Genomic DNA, 22,648 nt, shown 5'->3' on the forward strand with positions numbered 1-22,648 from the left:
ACCCTACTTTTTCATGATTTCCCACTTTCACCCCCTTTTTGCTTATCCACTCCGTGTCCACGTTGTGTCTGTCAGCTATCATTTCACAGATTCCTGTTCAGAGCATGCCATTTCCTCTTTTTCACGGAATGAGACTGCATGAGTTGCTTTCTTGCCACAAATAACTAATTATGTCTTTATTTTGTCTTCCCTCCTATTTACTCTATTCACATGTTGTGTTCTTTCCTGCCTGTGTTAAAACCTCCAAACACGTGTCAACTCCCCCTACCAAAACACTAAACTGAACCTTTTGACCTGACTCACTGAACTGGGAAAACATGTGGAACTTTGCCTCGTGGAGGCATACTACAAGCGTCAGGACCTTGCCGAGGAAAGAGACTGCTGGGACCTCCAGAGGGAGGTAGTAAAGCAGAAGTCGCTCCGTAGCAAGCGCCTCCACAGCATCCCTGAGGTGGAGGAAGAGACGGACGGTGTGGACAACATGGGCCAGCGCCTGTGCTTCGAGGAAGGCGGCCGGCCGGGAACGCCGCGCGCCGGACGAAGGACGTACAGCCATGACGATCACATGCACAAGCGCGGCGTCACCTCCGGCAAGAGCCTTCGCCATTTGCAGCGCCAGCGCTCTTCGCCCCGCTTCGCCGACATCCGCTACTACTGCAATCCGGAGGACCGCATCCTGGGCCGAGCCAACCGCCAGAACACCAAGAGTCCCGACAGCGGTTTGGACTGCGGTAGTGAGGAAGAAGGATCTCTGAGCAGGTGTCATCGAGGTTACTATACCCAGGCGGCTCCCATGCGCATCATCCACTGTGAAGGTCCGGTAGAAAGGCGAGCGCTCGCCATGGGCCGTAAGAGAACGTTGACACGCCAGTGCAGTGTAGAGGAGGAGTTTGCTGACATTCCAGTGACCTCTGCAAAGTCAGTCCACACCGGTGACTTTAAAAACCGGGAACACTTTGGGCCACGGCACTACTCCCGGGAGGGGGCCCTGAGTGAGGCCAGGCTGAATGAGCTGGACAGAGCCTATTACAGTCCTCACAGGGGGGGCAGGGCCCAGTCTTTGTCCAGGCTCCACTGGGACCAGTCGCTGGTGTGTGACTCGCACTTTCTGCTGTACTTTGCAATCAGCAAGCCTCAGCCATTTTTGCTTTCTGAATGTTGTGTGGTTTTCGTCATGATTACCCTCTTTCTCATCATTGGATGGTTTCATTTTCTGATCGCATTTCATGGTTGGTCTGATTTTATGTTGTTGTGACTAAGTTACTTTGCTCGTTCCCTGACTGACAGGTGTTTTTTTGTGTTTTTATTGGATACGGCCAAACTTTCATTTCCCTAAAGGCCATTTTAACACGTTTTGAGTTGTCATGTCTTTATGGCTAATGAGCAGCAGTTGCTAAGCTGCTTGACTGTGCAAAGCGTGGTTAGTTTATGCCTTCTGTCTGCTGGCTGCATAAGTCATACTTCATGACTTGTTAGTGTTGTGCTCGGAGGTTAATTGCAGAATCTCATCTCACATACACACATATAAATTCCTATTCTCCTGTAGTTATTAATTAAGTCACTCCACCTTAACTCTTTTGCTTGTTATGGCAAAAAAAAAAATCCTATTTTATGATACTGTAGTTTGTTGATTGTCATGGTAACTTCACTTATTTTCGTAACACCTTTGTGAATTTCCTGTCATGAAGCTGACATGCACAGAGCAAAACAAACCAAACAAATGGTCTTTAGTTGTGCTACTAACCCCAAACCATGGTCCTATGTTGGGGGTTGATTTGATTTACTTGTTTCTTTATTGTTTGTTTGTTTTTGTCTATGATTTATCCTCCCTCAGGACAAATGGATTCGATCATTTGCTCCTAAGACTTTTTAGTTTTGACAAACTTGTGGGATTTTTTTTTTTTTTAAATTATTGTTTCAAATGCCAACTGTTTCCCCGTGATGTAGGTAGCCTATTGTTGTAACTGTTTGTCTTTTCTTATCCTAAAGCTCATTGGAAACTCACCACCTCATGGAAATGCCAACCGTCTGGACCATACAGGGCGGAGGCCGGTTCACATTGGCACCCCCCCTCAGGGACGACCCATCCCTTCCATTGGTTAGTGAGGTCACCAAATGAGGAGACGCCCCATCCCCGCCTAGAGGGCCACTGATGTCTGTTGCGATCAATACCATGTGTCTCCCTTTCCCATGTGAGCCGAGCTGTACATCACTTCCATAGCGCATTAACATCTTGTGGCCCCTTTATGTCAGGTGTCTGCATACCTCGTAGCTACATCGTCATGAGCTGGACTGGCCAAATGTCCATGTGCAGTTTTTGAAGGAGTTACAGCCCTAAGCTGTGTGTTTACAGTGGTCAACAAGTCACCACTGCAACAGTGCAAGCATTGCTGTTTTACATGACTCAAAAAGGGAGTCCTAATTGCCTTGTGTCTTCCACTTCCCCAACCCCTTGTCCCTTACTTTAGGGCAACTTCATTCAACTCTCCCAGCATGATTGAATGAGCTGTGTGACGTTGTGTGTGGGTGTGTGTGTGTGGAATCTCTGACCGTAATGCTGTGATTGGTGTCTTCTGTAGAGATCACCATGGACAGTAACAGTGAGGGGAGTGAGGGGAACCTCTCACCTGTCAAGGACGATGTTTACTATGGCAGTGTAGCTCGGCGAAGGATATGGCCATCTATGTCCTCAGAGGATCAATATGGTACGTGGCGCAGCTTCTCACCAAGAGTTCACCTCGACAAAGCCAGAAAAAGGCCAAGAACGGCAGCGATAGCATCACAATTAGTGTTCTTTGCTGGACACTTAGTTCATTTACCTAACTAGCATAATTGAATGAGTGAACAGGGGAAGATTGGCCACACCTCTCTCCACCTCTACTACCTCAAGGCCAACTAACTTAAGCACCCTGCCTTGCAATGCTTTTAAGCACTAGTTTGGTTCCGTTTGACATTATTTAAGTTGACCAGATTAATATTTCACCATAATACAGAGACACTGAAGTTGATTTGGTGAATGGATTCAAAGTTGTCGTGAAGCACTGTTAGATCATTTTTGTAATTTATTTGTGGGTTACACTGTGACACACATTAAAAGATCAATCACTTTTTGCTGCCAAACTGAACTCAACTGTTGCTGCAGCTTGATGTAAAAATGGCATCAGCCCACCTGTTTTTTCTTTAATTTACACTTCCCTTTTTTTTTTAGACCGGGTTGCTCTTGTCACTCTTAATTTCCCATAAACAGTGGAACTTCTAGGGTGGAACGAAAGTTGTTGTAAGATGCTGATCAGGAAAGGAAATAGGAAAAAAAATCAAGGTGTTGCTGTCATAATTCGTTTATTAAAGGCACTTGTGTAATTTGAGTCATTTGTGGTCCAGCAAGTGAAAAACAAAGTTACAATATAGATAGGAAAAAACGTCAATAACAAAGCATGGAACTCTTGCAATTTTTGGATCATCCCACTTCAGTGATTCTACTGCCCCATACAGTCCAAAATCACTTACAGTGTTGGGAAGAATCAGTTGCATACTTATTAATTCTTGTTCTATCACAGTTGTTAACTTCAATAAATCACTTTTTCCATTATCCAAAAGGCTCTTCATGAGACCGATTGTTCAGCCTGACTGTTCTGCCATTCAAACATTTACATGAAGCATGAAGAACTGATCCCAGATTCATTCTTTCCCCTCCTCACTGTCCTTTATCTGTCATTGAGAACTTCTAGGGTTTTTGATATCCGTGTTGATTCTCAGTCGGTCGTGGTAATCTGCAAAGGTTGAATCAAGGCAACTGCACTGTTTGTTACCTTTAATCTAAAAGGCTTTGTCAGATGTAAACTTTAGGTGTGGTGTCCCTCTACATCTTTCTCTATTAAATAATAGGATACTGTAGTTGTCGCTCAGTGTGGTCAGCCAAACGGGCGTCCGGAATGCCAAACAATCGTTCTTTGACGAACCTTCCTCAAATGGGACTACAAAATCCCACCTCCTGTTTTTATCTTCAGGCTTGAGTCTAGTGGTTTGTTTTCTCTTGGCAGATTTGAAAAAAGCCCTGTTTTTATCCTCAGTGAGTGAAACCCTTCCTGATGTTAGTGGTGTTTCTGTCTGTGTCCTTCCCTGACCACGTCCCCCAAAAAAAAACGACGTGTCAACTGTGATGTCTTCCCTTCACGTACTTCTGTCCACAGAGTTGATTGATTTGTTCAGTAAACAAATCTACTTTGAACTGACATTACCATGCTTGAACCAGTGGCTGGACTTTCTTTCTGCTTTTTCCCATGTATTTATTGGCCACAATTCAAACAAACAACCAAGAATATCCCAGTTGCCTTGATTCAGTCGTTGTCGATTAGGGTATTTAACGTGTTTTCTGTGTCTGGTACGAGTGTCTGCTCTCCTTTTTGTTTCCACTTGTTTTTGCACATGGCATACAAGCATGGGATTACCAACCCTGGATGTAGGAATGCTTTCCTCATTATGCCCAAATCAAGGAAGGCATGGTTTTGACTTGCCCTTTGTGAGATAAGGCAGTGAAACAGCAATGAGCAACTGCTTCTTGTATTGTCCTCATATTGCACATTTCTCCCTTCACCCAAAAAGCTGCTCAATGTTTTTCTGTGATGTCACGCACACAGCTGAGCTCATATGTGTGACAACAGAGTCAAGCTTGCAACGTAAAATACGACATTCAAATCATTTGAAATTGAATCGAATAAAATCATTTGAACAGCATTTGGCTCTTTTTGCACACATGCATGTCAAGTCTTTTCCTGTCAGCTTTAACAAACAAAATCCTGCTCTCATGGCCACTGGAGCCCGTGTGGCTGTTTAAGGCTTAGTAGCAGCAGAAGCCTTCTCTCTGTTTCAGACAGCTATGGCGGACGCAGGCACGGCCGGGATCGCCGCTCGCAGGATTACTTTGAGGAATCAGAAGCGGATGAGCTGACACGTGTCTTTGTGGCCCTATTTGACTACGACCCGCTGTCGATGTCTCCAAATCCTGATGCTGCTGATGAGGAGCTCCCTTTTAAGGAGGGCCAGGTCATCAAGGTAAGGGCTTGGCCTGGAGATACTACGGATATCCGTCAAGATCCATGTCTGCCCTATGAGTGTTTCACTGATAAATGCCAAAATCAGGCCCAGGAGTATGTATATGGGAAGTTTTCTGCCCAGGTCTAATCCATCCTTCATATTCTTAATACACAACCAGACGTTTACAAATTGTATTTAAATCCAAAAGTGTGTTTCTTTTATATTATGCCCATAATTCCAGTGATCCTAACACCTTTTGGAGATGTAATTGTTTTTTTTTTTCCCATTTCAAATTAAAGGATCGTGTTATCCTTTTCTTTCCATTTGTCTGTCAGGTTTAAGCTTGCTCATCCGTTGCCTTCATTTTTGTCCCTGTAGGTGTTTGGAAATAAAGACACGGATGGCTTCTACAGGGCAGAAATTCGAGACCGAGTGGGTTTGATTCCTTGTAACATGGTCTCTGAAATCCAAATAGAGGATGGTAACATGATGGGCCAGCTACTCAAACAGGGCTTTCTCCCACTCAACACTCCTGTGGACAAGTTAGGTAAGGAAATGTTGCACACTGGCACCATGTTGTTGTCTCTGGGTTGATTCTCTGCTGCTGACTCCTTTATTTTTCTCCAACATTTCCCATTTTTGATTCTTTCCTATGAAGTTAACTGTGATCGTTTCAAAGGTGGACGCTCAATAAATCGCAGGTCCAGAAAGTCCAAGCGAGGTTTGTGTCCTGTCTCCTGCTTCATGCTTGATCTTCTTACTCCTTAACATTTTCTTTCTTTTAAAGCTGCCTGAAACTTTGCTTAAATTGTTAACATCAGTTTATTCTTCTAATTAAGACTAAATATATTCTGTAGGAATTAAGTGACAGTTCAGTGAAATTTTGGTTTTCATGTTTTCTATTTTTTTTTGTCCACTTTGGCCCATTTATTTTCTTATTTACTTGATTTCCTACTTGCACCACTGCTACAATTAATTAGAATAATAATTATTTACTGACACTGAGAGCCTACATTGTGGTCAAATTTACAAATTGCAAGCCACTACAAATGTGTGTGCCTCATGCTGCTCCTTTTGTAACATCTCGTTGGCAGAGAGGAACAGACGGAGCGGCCGTCAGCATTCGATGTCAACCCGCAGAATGATAGCACTGTATGACTACGATCCAAGAGAGAGTTCCCCAAACATTGATATTGAGGTACTGTCTTAGTAAACACCATCTTTGTGGAATTTTTGTTAAAAAAAATGGAATGAGCACTTCAAATACTCTAATAAATTCAGGGAAAAACAATTTCACTAAAGTACATAATTTATTCTACTGCACATACTGCTTTTTCCATGACACTAAAAACTCACTTTCTTTGGAAATCATCCTCCAATTTTTAATAATTTTTGGGGGTATGTGCTCAGGTTGAAGTGGCCATTCCAACCAAACTCAACATTTTGACAGACTGTCACTTTTGGGAAATCTTGTGACATTACTATATACAGCTCAAGCTGTCCATTTTGTCTTCAGCTCACATTGTTATCATCTGTCTATAAATAAACATATTTTCTCTTCCACTTCTACATAATAGGTTGATGTAGACGTTTGGAATCAAACATTTGCCCACCTCATGCTTCTATTTAAGTTAGATAGCCTAACACCGCACTCATTTCTTTTCCTGAGTATGTAAATGTAGACGTACCTTTTCATCACTGAAAAACAATTGTGCTTGTTACTCCATAAACCGTTAACAGTAAACGTATTGAAAGAGACACATGAGTTTTTAAAGATGTTTTTCAAACCTTGTTTAGATTTTGACAAATAATTCCAAACATTTTATTGATATTTTCTTTGTGAGAATGTCTGGAACAAAGAGCCAAGGATCTTAATTTTATCAGCAACTTTTAAAATCTTCTAATAAGATCCAGGATATGAAGCCATTTGTGAAAAAAAAAAAAATACATATGGCAAATGTTTCATGACTTTTTATATACTTTTCAATGTTCTTGTGATTTTAAAGTTAAAATCTGGCCCAGGGTATCAACAATTCAGGACGTATGTATAATTGAAATAGTTTGGGAAGACATGATCGTCATATCGTCTATGTGAGGAAGCACTGAAAATAAGCAGTTTTGATAACGGATTTGGCAAACAATTCTCTAGCAGCAGGCGGCCTATGTCAAACTGCTCAATCTACTCTGTCTAATGCTTAAGAAAGGTTCAGGTAAAACATTGTTTTTTTTTCCCCCCATCCCTTGGTTTTTACTTACTCTCACCTTTCTATTGGCACTCCCACCCACCCAACGACACAGTATGAGGGCAACAGACTAGATGACGAGGTGAGTGATGGTGAGGAAGATGCATTGCTGTCTGCTCTGTGTGTGTTTTTCTTCCTTAAGTGTTGGGGTCCAAAGGAGATGGTGGCGTTCACAGCTCTGAGTCCAGAGCGGTCACAAATACAAAGCGCTTCACAATGCCTGAGCTAGCATCTCCCTTCCTCACTGTGGTCTTTGTGTCAACTTGTCTGCGACATGCTTTACATACACCGCTGACTGTACTATGACTGTTTGGCTTGTTTGTTGGACCGAGAGGATATCGCAGAAGAGATGCGCCCACTGTGCTGCCACTTTCTCTTCAATAGTCCCAAGTTTTCACTTAACTCCAGTCCAATCGACACTGGTGTCCATTAATGTGATGCTTCACATTAATTTGGAGGACACAGTTAGCGTGTGAACCCACCCTTCCCCCCCAAATATACGGAATGTATTTACAAAGTCTGTAACGACATAAGTGTAATAGGCTTCGTGTGTTCTGATTTTCCATTCTGACAGGCTGAATTGACATTCTGTGCTGGAGATGTCATCACTGTTTTTGGGGAAATAGATGAAGATGGATTTTATTATGTAAGTAGCTGTTTTCAATTTCCCTTTCAAACATTCCAGACATTTGAAAAGAAAAATCGTAAATGGGGTAAATTTGACAATTTCACATGAAAAAAAAACTATTTGGTCGGATCAGAAAAGAAATCTAATCCAGTACTGGTCAAATACCACACAGTGAAGTGAAAGCCATTGTAACCAATGGGAGCATAAGGGATCAGAATTTTCTAACATATCGGTTTCCCCATGAGAGCTCTCAGGAATAAGGTGAATATATTCCAAAGAATTTTGTGTGTGTTGTAACGAAAGGGTTGAGTGGCAGTATTCATGATGCTTTTCCACCTCCAAAACTGGGTACAGCACTACTAAACTGGCCAGTATATTCCCACCCTGTCATTGTCTAAATAAATATCTGTGACGTTCTGACCTGGTTATTTTCAGTTTTACTACATGCCAAGCCTCCCTCATAGGTCTTTGGCGCCCTCCCCTGGGGAAAATGCAGACATTGAAATTTCTTAAATGGGATGCTGGGAATACATTGATTAAATAGTGTTAATATACACACTTAAGATCCATGTAATAGTATGTACTTCATCCTCACAAACAGCACATGAGCAGAATGAAGCAGAAAGCCACATGATTGATTTTAATGAATTTTTTTTCCGGGTAATATTTTAGTCCGAACAACAACCTTTGCCGCTTTTGACCAACTAACTGTTAGTTAACTGTATAGTGCAGCACTGTAATAAGACAAAATGTGGTTCAAGTGGTGGGGGAAAATATAAACTGTGATCCTACGAGTGCGTGTAATTGCGTGAAGACAAAGTGCTCACAAGTAGCACATAAATGAAAATAAGTGTCACCATCCTTATACTCCTTACCTTAGGGTGAGCTCAACGGACACAGCGGTCTTGTTCCTTCCAACTTTCTAGAAGAAGTGCCTGATGATGTCGAGGTTTTTCTCACGGACTCACCATCACGATACCCGCAGGACACTCCCACACGGATAAAGACCAAAAGGGTACATGCTCCTTCGCAGTACTAGGCCTCTCATTACGTTTACTCCTCTGCTTCCCGGTTCTTCCTTTCCCTTTAGTTGTGTGTGTGTATGTGTGTGTCTGTGCGTGTGCGTGCGTGCGTGCAAGCGTGCGTGCGTGCGTGTGTGTGTGTGTGTGTGTGTGTGTATGCGTGCGTGCGTGCGTGTGTGTCTCATTGGTCAAAGTGCAAGGACATTTTGACTGATGGTGGAAATAGATGTGAACGATCGACTATAATAAAAACTAATACTTGGCAGAACTATTTTTATGTTTATGGCAAAAGCTCTACAATGTGTAAAACTGTACATTGATATCAAATATTTATAAAGCATTTTCAATTAAAGTATAAACTTTGTAATTGTTCTGTCTCAAAAAACAGCAGTTAAACACCATTTGTATTTGAGTGGACTCTCTCTGATAAGAGTTTCATGTACAACATAGCGTTTAGGCCAGCATGACTAAAAGATCACATGCATGAAGTTTTCAACATTTTCTTGGGGAAAAAAAAAGTCACTTTTGTACATTCTTCTGAATGCCTTTTTGGGGGGCCTGGGGTGGGGGGGATATTGCTCTATTGCAATGTAGCCCCCATTACCATTGGAAGTGTTTATTTTCAATGTTATTTTAGTCTAACAAAGACAAGATGCAATGATTTAAAAAAAAAAAATGGCTGCCATCCAATATTTTTCTGTACTGTATTCCAATTTGACATTTTCTATCATGCCAACTATTGAAATCCCATCATCACCATATGTATATTTGTTATTTTTTTTCCTCACCTGCTTGGCAAAACAGAAGAAGAGTGTTCATTTCACACCTTAAAGGCTGTGTTTCCGTCACGTAAGTGAGCAACTGAGGATACCAAGATTACGTTCCCCCCTCGTCTAATGCAGATGACATGGGTACCCTTAGTTTCCGGTATGCAATATGTACACTTGATATGCCATTCCTTTTTAATGCTGCAACACTTTTAGGCAGGGTGACGGTTGTTCTCGGGTTTGCCAAAACACTCAACATGCTGTTTTTACTGTGTTGCTAGGTAACAGTAGCCATAGCCAATGCATTAGACAAGACGTGTGGTATCTTCAGTTGTTTCTCCTCCGAGTGTTGTACATGACGGTGTCTGTCCCCTTAAACAAGTCTCCTGCTGTAACTCGTTCTAAGCTAAAAGGCGATTTTGCACTGTCCCCTTCCCTCAGATGTTCCAACCCAGTTAACACCGCACTTGCCAATAATCATATGTTCACTTTATCCAAGGTTAGGGATTAGAAAGTACTGGTATATAAACTATTTCAATGTAAATACATTGTCAGAGATCTAAAAGGATTTAAATTGCAATAACCGTATTTTCCAGACTAAAAGTCGCACCAGCCACTATATCTATCAATTAGCTGCCGTACTAAAGGTTGCATGGATACAGGTATGTCAACAATATGTAAAGTTCAGATGGTAATATTGTGATGGCAAAAAGAAGAAATGGCGTCCCCTAGTGCTAAGATTTATCTGACAATACATACTTTAATGGTGCCATTCAGGCCTTTGTCGCTGTCTAGTTGAAATGTTTATTTTTCTATTATGTACAGAAGTTCTCTGATTTGTTATTATGACCAGCGTGACCGATAGGGTTACTACCATACTGTAGTGCCCATGATGTATAGTATTCCCATTTTCAGTGGACATTTTAAAACAGAGCGGCTCGGTGCACACTGGTTCTTCCCGTGCCCGCGTGGGTTTCCTCCGGGAACTCCGCTTTCCTCCCACATCCCAAAAACATGCATGGTAGGCTAAGTATAGGTTTCACCCCTAGCCAAATCATGCAAAAAAAAAAAAAAAGCGACTTATAGTCCAAAAAGTACGATAACTCTTATCCGTGTCTATAGCAGCAAGCTGTATTTAAAACAAAAGTAGAGGATGATACTTTCTTTAACGTCAAATGTTTTATACTCTAGAAGAACAAAGTCACAGGGAATGGACTAAAGTTTTGGGACACCTTTCCATTACATTTCCAGCAAGTAAAAACAAAATAACAATAGGGATGCGGTCTTCTCTTTGCATATATGACAACTACAGTAGCTTCCACTCTTCTGGGAATACATTCACTTGTTTTACATCTATCCAGAAGAACTAAGTTGAAGCCATAATACACTACTCGCAGAAAGTACAGAATATTTTGGGGTGAAATCTCACTGCACTGTATAACCTCTACAGATAAACTTATAACCTCTAAACTTTTGAATGCAAATGTCTAACTTCAAGGTTTCAGTATGACTTGTGCATTTGCATTTGAAAGTATAGATGTTTCATTAACCATAAAGGGTATGGTGCATTTCAGGTTCCTCCTAAAATTTTACCAGACAGCCAAATTTCATCAACTTCATGAGTAGTGTCATCCAAATTGTCTAAAATGAAGCCTCAAGTGATGCAGAGGTGCCTCAATATTTCTGTCCATACATACAGTAGTAGCCACCACAGCGTATCTCAGTACTGTACTTGTACGTTTGTAACGTATGTCTTCCCTAAAGTGCAACTTGAAAAGCCTTTTAGCTTATGATTACAGAAAAGGAGTCGTGACCAGTCATTTCTCTGTAACCCAGTTGTATCACTAGCCTCTATAGATACATGTATTTAAGAAGTGAATGTGCAATGTCCCTCCTGTCTCCAAAGGCAAATGAATTTGTGTAAGGAGCTGCCGTTATTTGGGAAACGTCATCTTGTTAAACTGTGGAAGTAAATTGATACTTCCGCTGTGTTGTTCTTGACTGTGGGCAGCTTCCTACAGAAACAAGACAAGCTGTGTTTGTACTCAGCGGGGCCTCAGAGTGCTTCTAGTTTTCTTCTAGAGCTAGACTTGAGCTCACTGATGGTGTGACCGACAGATGACTTTTTAACACCCTCAACTGTCCCCTACGGGTCTCCCATTAGGTTCCATGGGACAAATGGGGTCGGCCCAGAAGAGCAAGCGCTCCCACAGTGCATCCACGCACCCTGCACTCCCATCAGGGCCCCGCTGGACATGCATGCCTCCATAAGGACAAAAGGACTACACTCCGAAGGGAAGAACCTGCTGCTTGGCGCTGTTAACTGACAACTTGACCTTCTTTTGACACACAAGGAACAGGTGGCATTTATTCCTTGATACTTTTACTTTGGCAAAACCTGACAAGTTACTTGTGGAGAGTGGGAGTATTTTACATGGTGCAGTCAGTATGCTGTCAGGAGTACTACAGTGACCACGAGGGATATCCCCAATAAAATAAGCAAAGCAGCAGTCACTTCAGTCTCGTAGGTCAAAGCTCCATATACAGTACTTGCCTTATCAGTTTATTTTTTTAAACATTATCAAATGTGACCAAGTTTCTGCAAATGTCTTATTTGTGTTGTCTACAAAATCACGTGGCACTCAAGAAATGTCCTTTTTCCATACAATCAGATCTGATATTTATAACTCCTGGAGATATTTGCCTCTGACTTTAAAATGCATCCCCTCGCCCAAAAAAAAAAAAAAAAAAAAAAAGTAATATCAGTAAAAATGAGCACTTTGGTTATTTGATGACCCTTTGGAGATTGGATTGAGAGTGGCAGTTAAACTGACAAAAGGCTACCTCTTTAGAACCCCTCTATCCTGGACCCAAACCTGCTTAATTTGAAATGTTGGATCCTGATTCTCAGATGACGCAGGATCAAGGTACTGTAAATGTAGATATACGTAGCCACATTCTTTATTCTGTTTGTAGTGAATGTATGATCAGTTGAAAGGTACTGTTTTTTTAGCTGCCCCCAACAGTACAATGACCATCATAGCGTTAATCCCATTCCATCCGCATGAATCAAAAGGGACACACTGACAAAAACTCTCAACTGCCAAAAGAAAGCTCAAACGTATGCAACGCAATCTGTAAAATGGATACACTTGGTGTTCAGAAATGTCAGTCTATGGTTAGACCAATGGTTCCTTTAGCCCACATTGCTTCCAACCATTTTTGTGTGACTGTTGCTCTTTTGTAAATTGTTTATAAATGTTTATACTTGATTTTCAAACTGCCTTTTTGTACATTCACTTTATAATTATGCAGTGCAAGCGTTTCTCATGGTGTGAAGATCTTTTAGTTTGCAATGTGAGCTAGCTTTATTATAAGAATAATCAGCCTATATTGCTGGATTACTGTGTGGGTGCATGTGCAATCTTTTCTAAATAAATTTGATATTTTTTAACAATTTGCATGTCTGATTGACTAAGAGATGACTCGTTTTTCCCACAAATTTATCATGGTCAATCAATGTATAAGGTATTTTTCGTTTTGAAGAACCCTGACTTTTACGGATGCTATGATGTCTGCCATCTTGAATATGCTAGTGTTGTTTGACACCTTATCCAGGCACATTGCAAAACCACAAGGCAAATCCACATTTATGATACATAAAATTAACCAACACCTGAACACGCATTTTTCATCTCAATAAATAAGAGGTCATCCACTTCTAGGTTAAAGAAGGTATGCTTGGGTGAGTTAAGAGTAAAGCAAAAAAAAAAGGTATAAAGTCCACTCCTTTCTTGCTCTATCACACTAAGCGTATTTTTTCTTTGAAATTGCCCATGTTTATAAAAAAAAGTAAAAATTCTCTATTTAGAACGGACCAGACAAAGGTTACAAATAGCATGCAATTGATTGCTATATCTTTACTTCGAACGTATGTAAAACAAAGAGAACAATACAACAGATGACACTTTAAAGTGCCATATTTGACCAATAACGAAGAATGCTCAAAAAGGATTAGGAGGAAGCATAACTTTTTAAGATTCCTAGGTTTTTAGAGTCCTAGAATTAAGTCGTTTGCATAACATAAGAAAACAAACAGCTAAACAGGGCTGCTTCCTCCCTACAGATAAGAGGTCATCCAGCGCCACATTGGGCTCCTTGTGCAGGCTTTGCCCAACAAGGAAGGCCAATTTGATTGCTCTCTCTTTATTTTGAACGTATATAAAACAAAGAGAACAATAAAACAGATAACTCTTTAAAGTGCTATACTTGACCAATAACGAAGAATGTTCAAAAAGGATTAGGAGGAAGCATAACTTTTTAAGATTCCTAGCTTTTTAGAGTCCTAGAAGTAGTTTGCATAACATAAGAAAACAAACAGCCAAACAGGGCTGCTTCCTCCCTACAGATAAAAGAGGAGGTCATCCAGCGCCACGTTGGGCTCCTTGTGGAGGCTTTGACCAACAAGGAAGGCCAATTTGTGGGCATACTGGCAAGGGGCAGGGACTGCGATGATCCCCTAAAAAACAAAACAACAACAGCAAATAGTTTACAAGGAAATCCCCCAAAAAGCAAATTGGTATATTGCATTAATGATGGAAATCGTCAGGACTGGGTTGAGGTAGGAATGTTGGACAACAATATTTAAAGAAAATATTTTTAAAGCTACAAACAGAGGACAGTTAATTACAAGCACCTATTCCAATGATGTGGGTTCCCGTTGAAGGTCCTTGTTCTAATTCCTATTCCAAATCATTCGTGACTTAGATTATTTTAGGGAGAAAGGTCAAAAGATTTTAATCAGGGGTGACCCTTAGTGGCTGACATCACAGGAGCGAAGGAACATTTGCCGTTGCCCATTTTATTCCACTGCATTGTACTGCAGTGCTTACTTTCTACACTAGGTGGCAAGGCAGGAGAAGCCTAATTTTAAAGTCTCAACAATTTGAATCAGTCAAAAAAAAAAAAAAAAAATGCAGAATTTAGAATAAAAATTAAAATACCGTTTTTATTGTCATTTTAATAGGTGAAATTGTAGAATTTTAGGTATGTGGCATTGGTTGGGATCAGCTGAACAGTAAAGTTGGAACGCAATCAGTTTGTAGCAATCAAAATAATGTAGAAATTAGAGGAAAAATGAAATCCTAATGAACGTTTTTTGTGGGTGTTCAAATGGGGAAATTTTAGAATTTTTGTAAGTTGCAGTTTTGGGCATGTAAAATCTTTTTTTTCAAGGTGAACTGAATGAGCATGAATAATTTGAATTTCAAATGGAAACAAAGTACAATAAATGTAAATGCTTGAATGTGCAATTGGATATGAATGGTGAATTTATAATCATTGTATTTTTTTTAATATACCTTTTACACATCCCGACCTTCATGGGAATTGGGGCTTGTATTTGTTATTTGAGGGGATGAAGTTTAAGGTGACTTTACCTGCCAATTGTAGTACATGTGGCACAGCTTGTAGGTGAGCCGCTGCATATGGTCAGGTTTCAGTCCACTTGTGTCATACACAACATTGTAGTGGGTAGGAGAGACACTTCCAAAGGTGACAGCCTGGCTAATAATGTAGAAATCGTACCTGGCAAATGGAGGTCAAAATAATTTTTGTCCTTCCAAAGGAAACATCATTACAATTATTATGGATAAGCAAAAAGGCTTAAATGTACCACTCCGGACGTGTGACTTCGGAGTCGACGACTGTCCCTGGAGGTGGGTTTAAAACCTTTCCATTGCTGTGCTCAAAGAGCCGGCAGTTGATGCGCTTTTTCACCACCACCACGCTCAGCTTGGGCCTGGCCAAATGGACAGGCAGTTCAAAAAAGCTCATCAGTGCCATGTTTATTCAAGGGTCACCCAGAGGGACACTCACATGTAGTCTTGGCCGATGGACTTGATGGATTCGACAATCTGGGCCACCTCGTAGTTGACTATAGTGTGCAGCTGGCCGTCCCCCACTCCATCACGGTACACAATGATGCGGGATGGAAAGCATTTATTGAATTTGTAGTAGTCTTTGAGCGCACCTGCAAAGCAGATTTTCGCTGATACTAATATTCTGTGATTTTTCACAAGGTAGTTATTTTTGGATTATGAACTTGCCAGCAAAGGCCATCTTCAGTCCATCCATAATCTCTTGACCTCTGCTTTGCAGTTTGACCTTCGAGTACCATCTTAACATAAAACAAATGTTATACATTGTGACAGATTAGCAGCAGCTATGCATTGGTTCTATTCACAAACCTGTTCATGTTCTGATTGAGGCTAGCCACCAGAGCACCGATGGACCTTTTCCCAGCAGCAATATCGTGGTAGCAATCCACACCCACAACCATCAGTTGCTTCAGCTGCACACAACAAATGTCACTGTAACGGTGTTTGTTTTGGGTTTTCTCTTTGTGTGCATGCATTACCATCAGAAACTGATTGCATGTTTTACATATTGTATGGGCTAACATAGTGAGATTGATATTTGTTCGCTATACGTACATATTGCCTTTTCTATATATTTTATATCCTTTTTACATTTTATCTTGTGTTCTGAGTGCTCTTAATTAACTGTTTGCACCAAGGAAGCAGCGCTCAATTTGTGATGTACTGAGAACGACGACAATAAAGGTGATTCTGATATTGTGCAGCCCTCTTTTGAAGTTTATATCACCCACCTTTAGACAGGGGGAACCATGAACAAATCACTTGCGTAATTTGTAGTAGTCATGCCTGAGACTTACAGGTATTTCCACACTCCAAAGCTCTCCTCCAATCTTGCAGGCCATCTGCAACACAATCTTGGTCGCAATTGTCATGAGGGCTTGAGGTCGGCTGATGGTGCGGGCCACAACACATTGGCTGGGAGTGGGGCAATCCACACAGAGATATTTCTTTATGCAGTCGTATTTGTCCTTCCTGTTGCTGTTGAGGATCACCACCACCTACAAACAAGCGTAACATTTCCATTTGCTTTAGGCATCATTTTAATGCATTTAGAAATAGTTACTCCTCTGCACAGCAACAAAACACTGACTTAATCAAATGCAGATCAATTATGAACAATAACAATTTTGCCACCAACCATCTGTGTCTCAGCTCTGACATTATGCTGCAGGGTTCTCAGCAAAGACTCCGGATGATCTTCATACTCAATCCTAATGGAGGAGAAAGCCCGACAGTTTAACGACAAAGGCTGGATTTAAACTACATGGGTGATTCCAGACTTTTCATGTCCCTCACATGACAGGTTTTTGTAAGGAGATCTTAAGTGGAGCTGCAACTTTATACAGAGTCTCCAGGAGGCCTTGAGCTTCTCTGCTCTTCTGTCGAGTGTAAAGCAGCAGCCAATTTTGTAGAGGTGGGGAGTGAATCACAGGTAACCCACGCATCTCTTTCGACCAGTCAGCTGTTCGGGGGTTGTACCCATACTAGGGGAAAAATCTGTTAATATCAATTTAATCTTAAAAGAAAACAATACACATTTTTACCGATCTTGATTGCTGGAAAAGCCTCTCTGGTGGGAGGACTCTGCCAGTCAGTTTCAGGAGCTGCTTGTCAAAGTTTAGTCCCCACTTCTGCAACTCTCCCAATGCTTCAGTATCGCTATGAGATCATATAAAAAAGCTGCAATGACCACTTTTCATTGGGCTTACTCACAACAGATGAAATAGCCTGATAGTAATTTCATAACACAACCATCATTACTTAAAGTATTAGTTATGGTTTATAAGGCTCAAAGTAACTTTTTTTTAGCAGACCAGTTTGACAAATTAATGAGGGAGCAGCCCTCTAGGATGGGGTGGAGCAATTGATGGAAATTTCCAAGAACCACAATTGAATAAGAAGTGAAGAATATGGACAGTATGTGGCCAATACATTGACTGCTGATAGAGAATTCTATTTTAATATACGTATATATATTGATATACACCGTTATTTGGTTTTGTTTTGTTGCTTGTGGTTCTTGTATTAGTACTGTTTGTATGCAACTATTTAAAACTAAATCAAAATCATACTAAAAGAGACAAAAGGATGGCACCTTGGTATTGAGGAGACTGGTATCGGTCAAAAACCTGATTGATTGAAATAAGGCTGGTACAGTATCAGCTCGATACAGATATTGTGTACCAATACTCACCCATCCCTAATACCAACAAGAACTCAAGTTGGACACAAAAGGAGATTTACTTGTTCAAGGTGGAAGAAAATCTGAGAAGGCGTCCTGCTCTCTGTTCTGGTCCCAATCTGGTGTGCGCACTGAGATCCTTCATGATGGTGTAGTCTGCTCGCATCTTGTCAGTGAGGCCTTGACAAAGGAGATTAATTCGTTTCATTTAATTAGTTTGTTACAACTACTTTGCTAACAAGTTTAAGAGTAAATTGTCTTCGCTCTCTGAACACAAGAATTGCAAAAGTCAATCATTGCAAGCATCAAGGTTTGGATACTATACTATATTATATTATATAGTAAGTACCTGTAAAGTAGCACAGTTCTGGGATAAGCAAAGCTGGTCCAGGAGGAGTTTGACCTGGAGCAACTTTCTTCACGTGGCTGACCAAGAGAACTTGATTGCAGTCAGTGATTTCCAGGCCATATTGCTATGATCAATACAAAAACAGTGAAGGAACCAAATGAGATGTAATACATGAAAAAAAAAAAAAAAACACTCCGTTCCATATCTGCATTACTACTATTCTACTTCAGCTGTGATTATAAGATTTGACTCACGTCTGCCTTCATATTAACATCAACATTCTATTCTCCTTTACAGACAGACCGACAGGGTCAATAACAGCTGTAGACTTTGGCTCGAGCAAGGAAGAGGAAATCAACATAAAAAAAAAAAACTCAAATAAAAAACTGGTTTACATTACTGACACTGGACCAGCAAGCTTTGGTAGATTTCAAAAACTCATTTACATTACTGACACTGGACCAGCAAACTTTGGTAGATTTCAACACAGGGTTCCAACTCTTCTTAAAATTACTTTTCAGGACTTAATTTCCAGCACCTGAATTTCACCCCAGGCATCAATAAAGTATCTATATATCTATTGGTTGTTTTTCCGGGGGGCATCAAATATACAGATTTTCATCAGTAGTTATAAGTGCATTGATTCTTGCCATGTGCATTTGTGTTACCAGTAGTTGAATGTGTGTCATATTTAACAATCAAATATATTAATTTATATTCAAAGAAACCATTACTTTGTGGTGTGTATAAAATAGTAACAGTCAGGTCAAACTTGCATAACTTTCATTGCTCTTCTCAGCGCTGCTAGGAAAAAATTCTGATTTGCTTCATATGAATGAATTATAGTTATGGTATTCATTTTTGGGGGGATGTTTAGACATTGATATTCTTATTTTTATTTTCAGTCAAGCATCCCTGATGGTTGGTTGATTGATTTTCCTCACATCCAGAAACCAGAGCATTCACATAAATAGTTTGTATAACTAACATTTTTGTAGTAGTCCTTAAAGGAGGTGTCTGTGTCCCCTCTCTTGAATGTGTTAAAGGGCGTTTGATCCCAAGCAATATCGTCAATCCTGTAGGTTTTGTTGTTGTATCTAACAATGACACAGACGGGTAGAAAAAGAATAGTTAAGAACAAAGACATTTAGTATGTCAATTGATGGTCAGTGCGTTTCATTCAGCTGATCATGTAGAAACTCATCTCAATGTCCTTCTTACTTTGTGAGAACAATGAGTCCAACAAGCTCCTTCGCACAGATATCACTGAAGTTATGTGATCCACACTTCTGCCTCAGGTTCTCCATAAAGTTGAGCACAGTCTCACTACGCAGCACCTTGTGGCTCACGTCAGTGCACAGCATGATGGAAGACTCGTACTGCAAGATGGCTGTGGCATAGCCCGGCCATATAGTCAGTCTGAAGGAGGGGGAAAAATAATTCAAGGCCATTGGTTAAAAAAATATGACCCAGAAATGTTTTCATATGAGAATCCAATGCTACCCAAAATAAATGTTTAAAATAAATAAATAAAATAGTGTTAAAAGGAGAGCAACATGTACCTGTGCTGCGAGATGTTGAGTGGATCTTTGGGGTTGTAATAATTGCGTCCAATCTGTTGCAAGCCAAGGATTCTCAAAACCCTTCAAAAGAAACAAAGGATGCTCAAAGGTTATCAGACAAATATTAGGGAAAAATGATGTCGCGTTATTAGTCCCAGAGACATGCATGGTAGGCTGATAAAGCAATCCAAATTGCCCGTAAGCGTGAGCGCGGATGGTTGGTTGTCTTTGTGTGCCCTGTGATTGGCGGGCAACTAGTTCAGGGTGTCCCCCACCTACTGCCTGTTGACTGTTGGGATTGGCTCCAGCAGGACCGCAACCCCCGTGGGGACAAGCAGTACAGAAAATGGATAGACGTCGTTAGCCGAATACCAAAAAGATTGTTACAGATAAAAGACCACCCATAATGCACCAATATTGGTCTGTTGCCGTCATTTTAAAGAATGTCACAAGCCAAGCCTCTGCTGCATTTCATAGCATGTAGACATGGTGGACCATCAACAATGCGGGCTTTATTTTACTACTTACTGACGCTGTGTACGATTTTTATACAATACTTGCTCTATTTTATTTCTTACTGAAGCCGTGTACAATTTTTATATAATATTTAAAGAGTCAAAACTGAGAGCATATGAAATCATCATCATCCTCATTTCTGCTCTGTTTAGTTTGTCTTCGTGTTCTGTTTGTGCATATGAAAGGGAAAATAAAAATGCTGACCTTCTAAAAATAATGTTGTACAACTGCAGGCACACTGGTGATGTTGGAGGTAGTTCATTAGTCAGAGTGACCGTTAATTGCACATCCTCTCCATTTCTTGTTCTGCTGTGCAGCACAGTGACCTGGACACATGGCACGCAATTGTGTGCAGGAAAAGGGTCAATAATCATTTATATTGTCAAGGACAAGATTGTTACATGCCATGTGCTACTGTATGTTGTCAATGTGGAGCCTGCCATCACCTTGTCATCAAGTCTTTGAGGCAGAAACAGGATTGTTCCATCAAAGCAGTGAGCAGAGCCCAGGACTTGCTCATGCTGGAATAGGAGGGCTGTTCTAAGGCGACGGGCCTCCATTGGCGGCTTGAAGTCCACATGGTATTGGTACAGAACCCATTGAGGACGGGACACGATGCGAAAGAAATTGGCCGACAACTGAATAGCCGAGCCACTTGATCCTGAAAAAGTCAATATGCAGATATTTCTTTTATAAGAAAAATGTACCCTGTCACTCCTGCTGATTGAAAGTTGTCATTCATAAGAGGTTTGCAGTTGAAATATCAACAATGAATAATCATGTGCTTTTGAAATAACATACCAGTCTTTGACGTTTGGACATGCTCCATCGTCAGCCTGGTGTTAATGCCGCCATCATGGAAATCTCTTCTACGTCCACCTCTTTCTCCTATCTTCACCTGGCGAAATCCAGCTGAGATCTCCAGAGCAGCTACAATATAAGACAGTGAGAACCAGTAGTTGAGCAAAGTAAATAAAATAACTGTCGTATTTCCCAAGGATTACTACACAATTTTTTGTCGTTCAAGATGGTCGCTTTGGCTTAACGATAGATAAATTTACATAATTAATATCCCCTCTGCCCTATATTGTTATTGTGACAAGACTATAGATTAGGGCTGTTTGATTAAGGGTAAAAATGTGTGAGTGCGTGTGTGTGTGTGTGTATAAATAGAACCATGACATCATGTAAAACCATACCTTCTTCAGTAAAAGGTACCGGAGCTTTCTTCTGCCTCCCTCGACCAACCAAACCACCCACTTCTTTTACTGCAACTTCTGGTGCTGGTTCTCTGGACAGAATCTTGCAGGAGCAATAAAGATTAAAAATGCATCATTTGCCATGACCGTTGCACAATCCCTGACTCATGTAAGTCATGTAATATAGTTTTTGACAGAATCTCTGAATGACTTCAGTGTGTCACACCTTCATAAAATGTACATCATATCATGCGTGTAGTGACTTTGAAATGGGGGCATCGCCAGTCAAATCTAATGATGATAGCCCCAATGAAAAATTATTTGCCCAGCCCTGAAATGGGAATAACTGGCTAACCTGTCTAATACTCACACATTTGATCAGTAATACGGTATGACCATTTTTTATAGCATACATTGTTGTAGCATATATGCATCATGTATAAAGCTCCAATTACACTCACATAGTTAAGAAATGTCCCATTTGAACTTGACTTACCCCAGGCGGCCCAGGATCTTGACCACGTGCTCTGCCTCTTGATCGCGAGCGTCCGCGAATGGGCATTTTCTCTTGACTGGCCATTTTCCCTCAATCTCAAAGATTCCTAAAATAAAGATTTTAAAAATTAACATTCTACACAAGAGTCCACCGGGCACACTTCGCCAAGCGTCCGAACACAAGCATCAATGAAAATATTTAACTATCAATCGTGGTTTAGAGCCATTTGCTGTTTAGTAGGCCCCAGTTCGCACCTGCTCGTTATGACGATCCTGACAACCTGCTTACTGTGCTAACTTTAGCTAATTTAAATAAATACCACGACAACCACAAGTAAATATATATATCCTAATATCTATCTAATGCGCATTTGATGGCATCATTGGGCCACAATACATTGCAATATTCATGTACGTTAATGAATCAAAAAGGCGATGAGTCCAATAATTCTATTTCGATACCTCGCCATAACACACTAGTAACAGAAATAAAGCATTTATGTTCAAAGTTCTGATACATTATATACATGTTGTTTCGTGTACTTACACACAAACAACGAAGTCTGTCGATGAACAAGAGATTCTGTGGTCTGTTTGCCAGTTTGCGATAATTGATGTGGTGCAATTGCGAAATGAGCCTTGCATCTCAGAAAATCATTCCGCGTGCAACATGCAGTAGGTCGCCGTGTTAACCATACTAAAACCAAATTAT

At 40.7% G+C, this 22,648-nt stretch overlaps 2 protein-coding genes across 2 annotated transcripts in view; one reads left to right on the top strand and one right to left on the bottom strand.

The window, feature by feature from the left end:
* Positions 1–13,151, top strand: part of rimbp2b (RIMS binding protein 2b) — a 66,253-nt gene extending 53,102 nt beyond the window's left edge. Inside the window, 12 exon segments of the mRNA XM_068650162.1 lie at positions 341–1,090; positions 1,990–2,098; positions 2,580–2,705; positions 4,871–5,052; positions 5,413–5,581; positions 5,714–5,755; positions 6,129–6,232; positions 7,333–7,359; positions 7,852–7,923; positions 8,786–8,920; positions 11,859–11,920; positions 11,922–13,151. Coding sequence (XP_068506263.1) covers positions 341–1,090; positions 1,990–2,098; positions 2,580–2,705; positions 4,871–5,052; positions 5,413–5,581; positions 5,714–5,755; positions 6,129–6,232; positions 7,333–7,359; positions 7,852–7,923; positions 8,786–8,920; positions 11,859–11,920; positions 11,922–12,021 — 1,878 coding nt within the window. The 3' untranslated portion in view covers positions 12,022–13,151.
* Positions 13,152–13,594: 443 nt separating this feature from the next.
* On the bottom strand, positions 13,595–22,636 carry piwil1 (piwi-like RNA-mediated gene silencing 1). The gene is made up of 21 exons (XM_049762311.1): positions 22,484–22,636; positions 21,938–22,043; positions 21,442–21,544; positions 21,044–21,172; positions 20,689–20,903; positions 20,447–20,568; positions 19,727–19,807; positions 19,386–19,583; positions 19,153–19,261; positions 18,165–18,288; positions 17,878–17,995; positions 17,178–17,292; positions 16,930–17,117; positions 16,772–16,844; positions 16,431–16,631; positions 15,943–16,046; positions 15,802–15,872; positions 15,572–15,725; positions 15,369–15,494; positions 15,133–15,280; positions 13,595–14,213 (listed from the first exon to the last, which is right to left on the bottom strand). Exons 2-21 carry the CDS (start codon positions 22,019–22,021, stop codon positions 14,097–14,099), a joined length of 2,580 nt encoding a protein of 859 aa, XP_049618268.1. The 5' UTR covers positions 22,022–22,043; positions 22,484–22,636; the 3' UTR covers positions 13,595–14,096.
* Positions 22,637–22,648: the final 12 nt, after the last annotated feature.

Source organism: Syngnathus scovelli, chromosome 3 (assembly GCF_024217435.2).
Source record: "Syngnathus scovelli strain Florida chromosome 3, RoL_Ssco_1.2, whole genome shotgun sequence".
In the NCBI taxonomy this organism is placed as follows: domain Eukaryota; kingdom Metazoa; phylum Chordata; class Actinopteri; order Syngnathiformes; family Syngnathidae; genus Syngnathus; species Syngnathus scovelli.

Excerpts from the sequence above, each read along its gene's own strand:
- piwil1 (XM_049762311.1), bottom strand. The coding sequence starts at position 22,021 with ATGGCCAGTCAAGAGAAAATGCCCATTCGCGGACGCTCGCGATCAAGA. Across the intron at positions 20,904-21,043 it reads TGTCCAAACGTCAAAGACTG|GATCAAGTGGCTCGGCTATT; the intron begins GTATGTTATTTC and ends TGACTTTTTCAG. Across the intron at positions 14,214-15,132 it reads ACATGTACTACAATTGGCAG|GGGATCATCGCAGTCCCTGC; the intron begins GTAAAGTCACCT and ends TTTGTTTTTTAG.